Below are 14,388 nucleotides of genomic sequence, written 5' to 3'. Positions count from 1 at the left end.
TGGATCTGAGTCTACCTTATTTAATGTGGACAAGGACCTTTTGGATATTATGGAACTGCCAAAGGTAGATGGCCCAGTGGTAGCCCTAGCTTCCTCGTCTGTCATCCCACCTGATGCGGAGGATGTTTTAAAGACAGAGGACCGGAAGGAGGTGATGGCGCTCCGGAGAGCTCATCAAGTCAACTCCTGGGCCATCAGACATCGATGACTGCATCTTTTTTTACTTGGACCTCTTTGTGGTGGCTGAGGCAGCTACAGGGCAGAATCCAACTTGAGGATCTCAGGGTGCATCAGAACCTGAGTAAGATTATAGCTGCGGCTCAATTGACTGCTGATGCCACCCTCATGTCAGCCAAATTTTCTTCCAGAGCCATGGCCTCTTCCATAACACCACGCAGGCTTCTCTGGCTAAGAAATTGGCAGATGGACATCAGAACCAAATGGAAGCTGGCGTCGGTTCCCTTTAAGGGAGAGGGGCTTTTTGGGGAGGCCTTGGATCCTTTTTTGACAGAAACCAGGGACAAGCGAAAGATCATGCCCTCCAGGGGAGGCGCTTTGATTACAGGTCTCATCCCTACTACAGGAAGCCCTCCTTTAAACAGGGGGAAGCTGGGGCGGGCTTTCCCTATCAAAGTAGGCCTTTTTTCCAGAGATCCTCGTCTCAGGCCAATAGACAGGCCTTTGCCGCCAGAGGGCGTCAGAGGCAAGAGGGCAGAAGGTCCCTTAGGGTTTCCAACATATCCTTCAGGCGCAACAAGTGACGCCCGAGCCTCATCTCCCATAGGGGTCCATCTGGGACTGTTCTGGCAGAGGTGGGAACAGACCACGACAGATGCTTGAATCCTGTCAACCTTACGGTCATGTCTCTCTCTAGAGTTTCTCTCCTACCCCCCCAAGAGCCTTTGTCTGCTGGCTGCCCCGTCTCCAGGGAGTCCTCAAAGAGGGATCTCATGGAATCGGCGATCCACCATCTGCTGGACATTCGGGCCATCCAGCCGGTTCCGGTAGACCAGGAGAGACAGGGTTTCTATTCAGTGTTGTTTGTGATTCCAAAGGCCTCGGGGGTGGGGGAGTGGTGAGCAATTTCAACCTGAAAGGGCTCAAAAGTCATCTAATCTACCAAAGGTTCAAGATGCACTCCCTCCACTCCATTCTAGAGGGACTGCGGGAAGGAGATTTTTTTGGCCTCAATAGACTTGACAGAGGTCTACCTCCATGTGCCCATACACCCCAACCACTGTCAGTTCCTAAGGTTTTGCTATGGCAGCCGCCATTTTCAATACAGGGCTCTTCTGTTCAGCCTGTCATCAGCCCCTCGGACTTTCACCAAGCTCTTGGCAGTAGTAGCGGCACACCTCAGAGCCTTACCCATAAGGATCCAATGCTATTTGGATGTCATCCTGATAGAATCCTCTTCCAGACACCAGGCAGAGGAGGATCTGATGTCGGCAATCAGGATTCCTCGAGAGCACGGGTTCTCGATAAACCTGGACAAATGCCACCTAGTATCATCGACTCGGCTCTTGCATTTGGGGGCTATTATAGACACCTTGGCCAGACAGGTTTTTCTCTCACAGGAGCATCGAGACAGTATCAGGGAAATCACATCGCTGATCCTGTCTTCCAGAGAGACGCTTATCATCTTGCTGTCTCAACTTCTTGGCAAAATGATATCATATATTGGGATTGTCCCGTGGGCCCACTTCCACGCCCGAACCCTTCAGTGGTACCTGCTCCCTTATCAGAGGGCGGACGGGGTGATTCTCCAAGGGGGGTTCGCATCCCCTTGCCAGTTCTTCGTTTCTTCCATTGGTGGCAGTCCTAAGCCATGGATCAGGGATGCTTGTACAGGGAACCCCAGAGGATTACCATCACCACCAACACCAGTCTCTATGGTTGGGGGGCCCACTTGGGAGTCCAGGTCACCCAGGGGAGGTGGTCATGAGAGGAGCTCACCCACAACATAAATTGGCTAGAGCTCAGGGCTGCCTGCTTAGCGCTCAAGGATCTAAGGCAGAAGGTGGTGGGGAGACATGTTCTTCTCCTCATAGACAATGTGGCTACCAAGGCCCACATAAACAGGCGGGGGGCACACACTCCAGATCTCTAATGTAGAAGGCAACTCAATTGTGCAGATGGGCGGAGAGAAACCTGTTGTCCCTACGAGCAGAACATATCTTGGGAGTATCCAACGTGCAGGCAGATTGGTTGAGCAGGGCCATGGTCAACCAGTCAGAATGGCGACTGCATCCCAGCCTGTTCCAGGAGATGACAGAACACTTCGGCCGCCCGATTCTGGATCTCTTTGCATCGCCAGAGAACACGCAGCTCCCGAGGTTCTTTGCTCGATTCCCTGCCCGGGGAGCAGAAGGGGTCAACGCTCTCGGGTGAAGGTGGCCCCAGGAACTATTGTATGCCTTCCCCCGCTTCCACTGAATCCGGGGGCAATCAGGAAAGTACTGATAGGGCAGAAGTTCTGTTGGTAGCCTCTTACTGGCCCAGGCATCCTTGGTTCGCTGACCTGGTGGGCCTGTCAGTCGCCAGACCCTGAAGAATTCCCCTGCACAAGATCTCCCTCAGCCAGGGCCCGATCGATCACCCAGATCCAGCCTGGTTTCGGTTGACCTTCTGGTGCTTGATCCTGAAACGGGAGAAGTTTTCCACAAAGGTCATTCAGACCATCCAGGCAGCCAGAAGACCTTCCATGACCAGCATATATGATGCAACGTGGAAGATTTTCTGCAGTTGGTGCACTAGTCACCAATTGGAACCCACTGTTGTTTCTATTGCAAAGGTATTAGAGTTCCTGCAGGACAGGTTGAATAGAGGTTTCACCCTCAATACCTTGAAGAGACAGGTGGCTGCCTTGGCCTCAGTGATTTCGGTCAAGGGCTCTACTATTCTGGCCCAACAGCCTAGGGTGAAAGCCTTCCTTAGGGGAGCCACGAATTTGAGACCACCAGTGGTCCACCACTACCCCACCTGGAATTTGTCTAAGGTCCTGCAGACATTGACTTCTCCCCCATTTGAAACCTTGTGTAAAGTCTGCCTTTGCCTTCTCACGTGCAAGGTGTCATTCTTGGTGGCCATTACCTCGGCCAGGTGTATTTTGGAGTTGGTGGCCTTATCCATCAGAAAGGATCTGTGCGTATTCCATGCAGACAAGGTGGTTCTGCAGTTGGACCCTACCTTCCTGACCAAGGTGAACTCCTTATTCTATCGTTCACAGGAGTTGATTTTGCCTAATTTCTCTCCTGAGCCTACCCATGCACTGGAGAGAAAATTGCCCACCTTGGACATTAGGAGGGCCCTCCGTATTTATATTAAAAGAACTTCTTCTCTTAGGAGGACAGAAGCCCTGTTTGTTTCCTTTCAGACGTCAACTTTTGGTCGCAGGGTGACACCTTCCACAGTAGGTCGCTGGCTCAGAGCCTGCATTGCAAAGGCCTATGAGTTACAGAGCCTTCCTGTACCCAGGAGAATTACAGTACACTCAACCAGAAGTGCAACGACCACCGCAGCCTGGGCAATGCAGGCATCGATTATGGACATTTGTAGAGCTGCGACTTGGTCATTGGTGACCCCATTCATAAGACATTACAAAATTGACTCCTTTGCCTCAACGGAGGTGTCCTTTGAAAGATGTGTCCTGCAGGGTGTGCATGTAGAGGTGTGGACCTCCAACCAATCCAGATCCCACCTGTAGGACAGCCATCAGCCAGCTTTGGTATGTCCCATCCTGGATTCTCCCTTCGGCTCAGTGGAGAAGTGGCATTGGTCCTACCTGAACGCTTGTTCTCGGGGAGCCAAAGGGAGAATCCAGTCCCACCCTGTATTCTGTCAGGTCGGAATAGGGAGGAAATGTCCCTTTTTTTCATAGTATCAACTGAACTATCTTTTTGAGGACAAGGAGCAGTTGAATTCGCTTCAACGTTGTTCAGAACTGGGGACCGTTACCGGGGGTGTCCTCAGTTTTTCAACTCGGTCTGCAGAGCTAGGAGACTAGAGACTACCCTCATCCTGGATTCTCCCTTCGGCTCCCGAGAAGAAGCATTCAGTTAGGACCAACGCCCCTTCTATTCACTGGATGCAATACTGTTGAAGACCATTACAACATATTTTTACTTGAAGTCAAAAGAGTCATCAAACTATCAAATAACAACTCCAAAAACCAGAAAAAACAGATTACCCATAACAGTAAGAAAGCTTCAATCCAAAAAGAGATCACTTTGGCAGAAAAACAAATCTGGTCACGTTGCCAACTTCAAAAGCCGATACAAAAATTTATGCCACCAGATAAAGACTGAATGCACCAATTATCACATTAAACAAGAGGAAAACCTATGCACCAATTCCTCCCGCGCTTTCAAAATTTTGTAAAAAACAAACTAAAAGACTCAAGGTCCATCCCACCCCTGAAAGGACATAGTGGTAAAGACTGCAATGATGACGCCATTAAAGCCAACCTCTTTAACACATTCTTTGGCTCAGTATTTGTAAACAGCAATGGATCATGCCCAGTATTTCCTAGTCAGACCACAAACTACTACAATGATCTAATACATATCGATTTTACAGAAGACAATGTTGAAAAAGCACTACGCAATCTAAAACCATCTCTATCTATTGGACCAGACGGAATATGTGCCTACTTCTTAAAAAGCTATCCACTGCCATAGCCGAACCTCCAAGCATAATCTTTGAAAAATCTTCCAAGACCAGCTCCTTGCCAAAACTATGGTCACAAGCCACAGTCATCCCCATCTTCAAAAAGGGAGACCCCAGCCTAGTTGAAAATTACAGACCAATCTCTTTATGCTGCATCACCTGTCATGGAATCAATGATTAACCAATCCATTGTCCTTCACGTAGAGACAAACAACCTACTCTCTAATAAACAATTTGGTTTCAGAAAAAAACTATCCGGCAATCTGCAACTCTTACACTGCAAAAACATATGGACTACACAACTAGATCAGGGTAAAGCAATAGATTCAATCTACATAGACATCTGTAAAGCCTTTGATTCAGTGGTACACGACAAACTACTCCTAAAACTAATATCTTATGGTATCTCTGGACCCTGCATAACTAGATAGAAGCATTCCTGTCAAACAGACAACAAATGATCAAAATTGGGAGTGTCCTATCAAATTCTATACCTGTCAACAGTGGAGTCCCCCAAGGCAGTGTTCTAGGACCAACTCTCTTCATACTCTACATAAATGACCTCTGTGATCATATCAAGAGCAACTGCGTTCTCTTCACTGATGATGTAAAGCTATTCAACACCATAGACAATACTGCTACCCTTCAAAAAGACCTCTACTACGTATCAGAATGGTCAAACAAATGGCAACTTCAAGTCTCAACAAACAAATGCTCTGTCTTACATATTGGCAAAAAATAATAATCAGAAAATAAAGGAAGGAAGGAAGGTTTATTGGAGGCAGAAACTGCAGTATCTTCTGTAGCAAATACTTCTTTTTAAAAAATTGGTTGTTTCGAGAACTTCAAAAGGGAATTTTGTGTTCTTTTCTGAGACTTGGTTTTGTGTTTTTTTCTGAGACTGTAAAATGCCTGTTTTGAATCTATTGAGAATTCCCATGAAAAATCCATGCCATTCAGATGAATGATTTATGAGAATTACAAAATCTTTGCAACATTTGGAAGCATTACTTCATGTTGTAAAAAAGCATTACTCAGGAGATTTTTATTTCTATTTCGTAAGTTTAAAATATATGTATGTATGTATGCATGCATGTTTGTAAGTATGTATGTATCTATGTATGTAGCATTGCTACTTTTTAAAATATACCCAAATAGAAGTTCTACTTTGCCAGCAACTTTTATGAATTGGCTTCACAAGATTGCAGCATGGTGAAGATTTCCTAAATTTTAGTGTAGTGGGGAGCCACTACAAAAGAAAAGTATGAAATTTCCTCTGTTACATTCCATGTGTTTTATGATTCTGCAGTTCCTTCTTATCAAATATTATAATAGAAAGTTGATCTAAATAAACATTTATATATTATCCCAGTTTAGAACATTTTTAATCTTAGAAACTTACAAAAACTTATTGATATATAATCCGCAAGAATGGTACAGAGCTCTCAAACTTTATAAATAGGCAGCCACAGATCCTGTGTGCAACCTTTTCTGTAATTAGCATAAATTATTGTGGTTTTGATGGAACTAATTGTGTATTTTCTTTGTATTTCAGCTCAGATTGGGTGGAAATTATTGAACCCCGTTCTAGGGAGCGAATGTACGTCAATTTGACAACTGGAGAGTGTGGTTGGGATCCTCCACCTAATCTCAGAGTTCGGCAGTCTGATGAAAATCAGTGGTGGGAACTCTTTGATCAAAACAACAATCGTTTCTATTATTACAATGCCATCACTCAGCAGACTGTGTGGCACAGGCCTCAGGGTTGTGACATTGTGCCACTAGCTCAGCTCCAAGTCATGAAACGTAATTCCCAGTCTGATTTCAGGACATCACAGCACAGGAACAGTACAAGTAGTGAGGGACGAAATACTCCTATCCAAATAGCTCTTCTACAGGACATGGAGAAGAGTAAAGACAACATCAGTCTGGAGAAGAGGCCAGAAACTGAAAGGTAAATCATTTTCAAATTTCTCTGTTTTGTTTTTCTCTTTTTTTAATAGCTATATAGGGAAGAGAGAAACACTTCCTCATTGTAGTGCATAAGGCAGAAGGCTACAAAGTAGAAGACTCTAAATTCAAGCCCCATCTTAGCCATGAATACCAGCTGAAGGACTTTGGGCCAGTCAGCTTCTCCACTGAGTTAACAAAAGAATCCAAGTTGGGTAGTCTCTAGCCTCATTTTTCTTCAGGCTGAGTTGAATTCTGAGGACACGCCTCCCTGGTAACGATCCCCAGTTTTCAACTCAGTTTCAGCTCATTCAGACATTCCTTAAGGGCTCTGAGTTATCACTTCTCCATACAGACACAAACTCAATTTCATATTCATCTTTGTGTTCTATTCCATATCTTACTATTTTAACATTTTCTCAATAATTTTTCTCTTTTCTTAGTTTTCTCAACCTTGCTTTTAATTATCTCATTCCTTTCTAAATTCAATTGAATTTAATAAATTACAAATTGTTGAAGGCAATCACAATTAAGAAATTGTATTTTTTTTAAGGCTGAACATTTAAAAGAGCTAAATGGCTACATTGCCAAGACCAAATATAATGTTTACTTACAATCAGCTTTTTTATTGCCATTCCCTTTACGTGATAATAGGACACACTGTATTCCTTAAAAGTAATTTATATTTTCCCATTTGGGAACTAGCCTTCCTTGAATGATGGGTAAATCATTTTCAGCAATAAAGTGCAGGAGCTGAAAAACTATTACAGTTGTTGCTGATTTTTTCGGCCAATATAGCATAGAACAGTTTCGCCAAGCATATATAATTACCATGCTGACTTGAAATACATAAGTTTATAGTTCTACTGCAAGGGTGTCAAACTGGATTTCTTCGAGGGCTGGTTCAGCATTGTACTTCTCTTCCACGGGCTGGCTGGTGGGGGGGGGCAGGAGACTGGATGGACGCCTCCTGCAGCACCTTGCTGGCCAAAATGATACGTGGGGAGTTGCACACTGCCCCCCTGCATCCCGTTTTGGCCGGCAGAGTGCTGCAGGAGGCCGTCCGAGCCGAAAATGGGGTGCAGGGGCTGCGCATGGCCTCCCCTGTGCCCATTTTGGCTGCCAGAGGCACCGCGGGCCAGTCCTTTGCTATTTCCAGGATGAACCCACAGGCCCGATTTAAGCACCTCACAGGCCGGATCGGGCCTTGAGTTTCTGTTCTACTGCATCTGGAGATAGATTAAAATAGAGATAAATAATAAAGTTAAAATAATTTATTTTAATTTATTTCCATGTTGGTAAAAAGGAAGGATTGATTCTCTTCCCTTTGATAGTTCACAGAAAGAGATTTGTGATTTGATTAAAAACCAGCCAAAGACCAATCCTTGGTCCCAAAGTTGGGTTCTTAATCATTAAAAAGGTTGTTTTTAATAGTTTCCAAGGTAAAAGGCAATTTTTTTGGAATGCCAACATATCACATAAATGGCAGGGGTGGGATGCTACCGGTTCTGCCCAGCTCTATAGAACCGGTAGCTCTGAAGAGCAGCAAACACCAAACAGGTTCTGTGTTTGCTGCTGTTTGGCCCACCCGCCCAGCCAGGCTCTAACTTGTCTTTTATTTCCTGCTTTTTCAACCTCAGCTGCTTTGCGCGGCATAGCTGAGGTTGAAAAAGCAGGAAAAAAAGAGGCTTTTCAAGCGCTGCGCACCCGCGCACAGCACTTTTCAGCTGTCCAGGTGGCACAGTTTAAGGTTTTTTACACACGCGCACAGCGCAAAACGTAGTCACCGAACTGGTAGTAGCACCAGTTGAATCCAACCCCTGGTAAATGGGGAAAAAATCCTGGCCACTGGTATCTGCATAAAATTGTACAGGGGATGTAGTTACATTTTATCAAAACGCATCGTAGCATGTACAGGTAGTTCTCGCCTTATGACGGATTATTTAGTGACTGTGTGAAGTTACGATGGACAACCTAAAAGCAACTTACAACCAATTTCAAAGTTCCAGTGTCGCCTCCCCTCCATGATCAAGATGGTCGCATTTTGGGTGCTCAGCAACCAGCCCACATTTACTTCCGGTTTCTGGCAAAAACTGTCCGTTAGCAAACATTAGATTTGCTTAATGACCTCAGTTTGACTACCACATTCATTTAATAACTGCCTCAAAAAAGATTGTAAAATTGGGTGCAGCCACATGGTGACCTACTTTACAACCACCACAACTTATAATGGTAATTGTGGGGCTTAATTATGGTTGTAAATCAAGGACTACCTGTATGACATGTGGCTATGTATATGCCCATCTTAAAATTACATAATGCTCAAATGTTACTTTTTATTTGGGCCTCCATCCTGAAAAAGCTAAGCATGGCGAGAGCTAATATTAGAACTCGGATGGGCGGCATCAGGAAATTCCAAAGCTATAGACTAGATTGGGAAGTTGAAATAACAGATCAGAAGTTTGCAGTGGCAAACTACTTCCATATTATTTCTAGGAAAACAGTAAAATATATCTATTGTCATTGCACTGATAATATTTGCAGCATGTGGCAAGTATTCCAAACTGGGTTTCCCAGTTATAATATTTAGCCTGGAATTGCCCTGTCTGTTGCTTAAAGGAAAATAAACAGAACCATATAGTAAGATACAGATAAAACACAACTGAGACAGAAGTACAAACAAAATACTAGAAAACCTTAATATGGAAGGTTCTTATAATTCATTTGAACAGCTGCCCATTACATTTTAACTTATCATCTGATAATGAACAAAGGCAGCTATTCAAAACTGATGGAGCACCTGTTTAATAATCATGCATAACGCAAGCTCTTTTGCAGTATATCTCGGGCTGGCACCTATGATACTATTTTTCTAACAGAAAGCTGGCAAGACCTAACAGAACTACAGATGCAGGCTGCTCTACTTTTTCCTGTTAGTACTGGGATGCATCTGTTCTAACCTGTCAATTTGTTACATGAATAACTCTCCAATTACAAAACATGATAGGTTGAAAAAGCTAGTAGAGAGCAACTTTAATAGAGGAGGGAAAAAGTAGTGCTTAAAATAGAAAGATGGCAGGCTGACAATGTTGTGCAAGTAAAGTTTGAAAATTGCCTTTATCCCAAAATTTCTGAGAGATGGAAACTCTAATATAGAAGCTCCCCTATATAAGATAATCAACACACAGCCTGTGTAATTTATAATTTATTTGTATTTATTAAGAACATCTATCAGTCAGTTAAAGAATCAACAGCATGAAATGGATTGTAGAGATTATAGTACAACTGCAAGCCAAAAATTACAAGCATTCGAGTGACAGTTTGTAGAAATGCTGCAGAATCCTTTTTACCTCAAAATGTTTTCCACCTACTTTTTATACTTACTTTTTCTCAGCACAAAACTTGACAGTGGAGTTTTGTCTAAAATTCAAGAAGATATTTGTAACACTTACCCAGTTTGTAATGTAGCACAACAGTGCCATCTAAAGTATCTGGTAAATCATCTCATGCTGAAAAGCTCAAATAAAGGGAATTCATTTTTTATTTCTTCCCAAAGCCTCTCCCATACAATTCCTTCTAAAACTAGTCATGCTTGCCATTTACCCTTAGAATTGCTCAGCCACTAGATAATTTTAGGAAATGATGGCTAGTCTGGTGAATCAGCGACAGAGCATTTTGCTTGATTGGGCAAAGCAGCAGTCATTCTCTAGAAAGAAGAAGGCTTGCAGTTATCCTTCACATTCTAATGGCACTGAACATACTACTCGGAGAAAGGAAAAAGCAGGGCTTTCTTCTGAAATCCTTGATCTTAAGTATATACAGTAGAAAATTCGATTACTCCAATTGGATGGACTATTTGAATTTTGTGTGTGTGTGCTTGTTAACTTCCTGTCTTATTTCTATTTTTTTCCTTTCCTCAAATATACTTTTTTATAGCTTAAGATTTATCTTAAAGTGGTTTAAAGTTGTAATAATCTTATAATGCTTATCTGGTCAATGACATGCAAAAAAGGGAATAGAAGATAACAAATACAATCAAGAGCAATAAAAAAATGATTGTTAAAATTACAGTTTAAAAAGATAAAAGCTAACTAACCACAAACTAAAAGAAAAAACCAGTGCAGAAAAATACAAATAGAAAGAAAAATACAAAATAAATAAAAATAAGAATACACTAAAGAAAAGGAAAAGAAATATAAAAATAAATAACTTCTCTCTTCATCACAATAAGTATAAATAAGTTTAGTAACTTTAGAACCTTGATCAAAGAAACCAACTTCTCCATGACTTAGAACAGTTCATTTAGTGACCATTTGAACTTACAACAGCACTGAAAAAAATAAATTATGACCATTACAGCATCTCTATGGTCATGTGATCAAAATTCAGACACTTGGCAACTGACTCATATTTATGACAATTGCAGTGTCCTGGGGTCATGTGATCACTTTTTGTGACCTTCTGACAAGGGGAAGCCAAATGTACTTAATGTTATTAACATAACTGCACCGATTCACTTAACAACTGTGGCAAGAAAGGATGTAAAATGGGAAACTCACTTAACAAATGTCTCACTTAGCAACAGAAATGTTGGCCTCAATTGTGGTCATAAGTGAAGGACTACCTGTATTCCTTTCTTTTATTTTTAAAATTTTGTTCTTTAATTTCTTCAAATAATTTCCTAAATCTTGATTCCTTTTCATTTTTAATTTGTTCCTTCTCACAAAATTCTTCAAAGCTTTAAGAAGTCTCTTGTAAATCCAATATAGGAAAGTTATCTAGGTTTTTTTTTATATATTTGTATATCCCTTTTAATTATCAAAGCTAGGCCGGTTTCTTTTGTATGTACAATATAGCATCTTTTCCCATGTCATTATTTCAGCCTGTCATTTTTAAATCTATTTTCAGATCAGTTTCAGACTTACTCCGGTAAAAATTGTTTCTCTTCCATAATACTTTTAAACACAGTCTCTCTAAAGAGGCAGGCACTATTGAAATTAACTTCTGAGTCCATTGTTTAAAAATATCCTTAAGTTGTGCAGTGTTAAGATATTTTATCCCATATTAGTAAATAAAATGTTTTTTAATTGTAATCTTTAGGGGGGGTTGGGGGGGGCTCCTCCTACTGTCAATCCTTCAGTCTCATTGTATCATGTTTTTTAAAAGAGAATTCAAAACAAAAGCATTTTCCCATGGAAAGCATTCTTATAAATGAATTCCAAAATTTTATTTCAAATCCATCTGTAGTCTGCTTGTAACTTTCCAAAATTAAAGTTCTAATCATCCTTTTGCTGTTTATTCCAAAATAATTTTTAAAACTGCTTAAACTTGTTTTTAAAGCTTCTTTCACTAAAGATTGAATAAACTCACCAAATACTGTAATTTCATTTACCCAGAAAAGAAACATGCACATGGAAAAATCTGGCCAATATAAAAAATTCTGAACAACTATTATTTCTCAAATTTCTCATATTTCTATGATAGCTGTGACAGAAAATAGAAAATATTTTTGCAATGTAATTAGTGAAATTCCCTGCCTTTCTCTCAAAATACACATAGCTTCAAACTTTGGGGCATTTTGTAGGCTGACAAAAGCAATATTTGTGTGTGTCTGTGTGTGTTTTTTTTATTTTTTAACGTATTTTTTTTCCCTACAGAAATACCCTTACTGGTTGGCAGCCTTTGCCAGGGACTAAAGCAACCATGCTGGTCAAAGTTAATAGCCTAAGACAAGTAAATTCTTCCTCAAGCAATTCCTTTCAGATGCAAAACAATTCAGAAATCAGCAGCCAGGAATCAATGAATCCCAAAGCAGTTGTATATGCCCAGTCTCAGTCTATGGTCCCAAACTCATTAACTCCAAAATCTACAGTTCCAGTAGAGATGAAGCGTTCAATGAAAATTAAAAAGACAGAGAATGGAGGATTTTGTCTGGTACTAACTAATGGGCATGCTCCTCAGCCTCCCTCAGGAAATCCGTTACAAAAATTGCCTGCATCTCCCAAATATGCTTCTCCACCTCCAATATATGATGAACCATCAATTGACTCCCCAATTTATGATGAGCCTCCTGCAGATATGGACATTAGAATTACAAATATGAATGGGACAAATCCACAGTTGTCTCCAAGCAATAGCTTAAATAAGAAGATGCAACCAATTAAATTATTACAGCCTCCAAGTATACAGCAACACCAGGATGGAAAAAGGCATTTGAGAAACCCTTCTAGAACAGAATATAGTCCTGTGGGAAAAGAATACATTAAACATATGGTCAACATTGACCAGTCATCCAAAAAAACTCATTCTACCACTGTGATAGTTGATGACATTGATAAATCTCAGTTGGGTCAGGTTAGCTCTAGGGAGAGCTTCAAGCAATCATGGAAAGTCGTAGAAGCTAATGTTCTTAAAAATATGGAAGTCCATAATCGCCAGCAGAGCAGCCTTCAGACTCAAGAATATCCTACAGTGATAAGTCAGCAAGACTCTGGCTATTCAACAGGTCCTTCTCCAAGTTTAAGAAAGAGAAAAGGAAGACGACACGTTCCAGGCCTGGGCAGACCCTGTTCTGTAGGCAGCAACAGCGAACTTACTGTGCTAAATGACAAGCTTATTGCAGAGATGCGTGCAGTGGTGAATAGATCTGCTGCCTGCAGGGGGAGCAAAGGTAGTTTAGATGCAGAAATGCTAGACAACACGAGTATGCCAGAGGGTAATAAAATTAAGTTTCAGTTGGATTACTTTAAAAAGTGTAATAGCAGGAACTCAAGAGATGATCTTACATCTAGTAACAGGTCATTATATAGGCCTACAATGGAAGGTAAAGGAAGCCTCTCAAATGAACCAGCAATACAGCAAGATGTGGTGAGACAGAAGAGAACTTATGAAAAAATAGATTCTTTAGAAAAGAATGTGTCCAGCCTGATAAACCCATCATCAGACACAGCACAATTATCAACACAGGTATTTATTAATATCAAACTATTTTAATCATAATCATGTTAGAGTATTTATTTATTGTCAGGAAGTCAGGCATTTTCTAGCCCTGGAGATTGTGAAATCATCACGTATATACTTACAATTATAACTTTTAATTTAATTTATAATTAAAACATGTTTACATGCTTTATACTATGCTGGGAATCAAAAATTATACCACTAGATCATAATAGAAGGTATATGGGTTTAATGCTATGGTTAAAAGATTGCTTCTTTTGTTTAAAAGTTCACTATTAATGTTAAGTTTTACTAAAATTGCTAAGTTTTAATAATAATATTCCCAGATAAGATATAATATACTCAAATAAATCAAGATAATTACAGTTTTCACTTGAAAATGTAGATGGTACAAGGCAAAAATAAATAGTATTTTTATCTAGAAGAGAAAGAGAGATTGCAAGTCACTTAGAAATGGGGGTGGGGGTGGGGGGGCGCAAAAAGATTGTAAAATAAATGAAGCATATAAAACCTCAAAGTTACCTGGACATGGGATTTTCCTTAGGATGTCATAATCTTCCCCAAGTAGCAATACATAGATGGTACAATGAAAAAATAGATAGTATTTTTAACTTAAGGAAAGCGAGAGGGTGGGGGGAGAGAGAGAAAGATTTATTTTTGCAAAAATGGCAATTTTCTTATATTTTGCTGGCATAATGCATTAAATATTATTATATAAATTAAACTAGACTTCTAACAATCACACTGAAAAATCTCCAGTACTCAAAATTGGTACTGGTTGCATATACTGGGATTGTTCATACAGTAGTG

General features: G+C 40.8%; 1 protein-coding gene across 2 annotated transcripts in view; it reads left to right on the top strand.

The window, feature by feature from the left end:
* The window catches only part of LOC113434480 (rho GTPase-activating protein 39-like), an 89,208-nt gene that overhangs the window by 57,251 nt on the left and 17,569 nt on the right, over positions 1 to 14,388 (top strand). For both annotated transcript variants that reach the window (XM_087929205.1, XM_087929204.1), the window contains 2 exons: positions 6,224 to 6,622; positions 12,276 to 13,584. In XM_087929205.1, coding sequence (XP_087785331.1) covers positions 6,224 to 6,622; positions 12,276 to 13,584 — 1,708 coding nt within the window. The remainder of the gene's footprint in view (positions 1 to 6,223; positions 6,623 to 12,275; positions 13,585 to 14,388) is intronic.

This window comes from Pseudonaja textilis, chromosome 3 (assembly GCF_049901715.1).
Source record: "Pseudonaja textilis isolate UNSWEBS1 chromosome 3, rPseTex1.2, whole genome shotgun sequence".
In the NCBI taxonomy this organism is placed as follows: Eukaryota; Metazoa; Chordata; class Lepidosauria; order Squamata; family Elapidae; genus Pseudonaja; species Pseudonaja textilis.
This window is presented reverse-complemented; position numbering and strand designations above follow the sequence as displayed.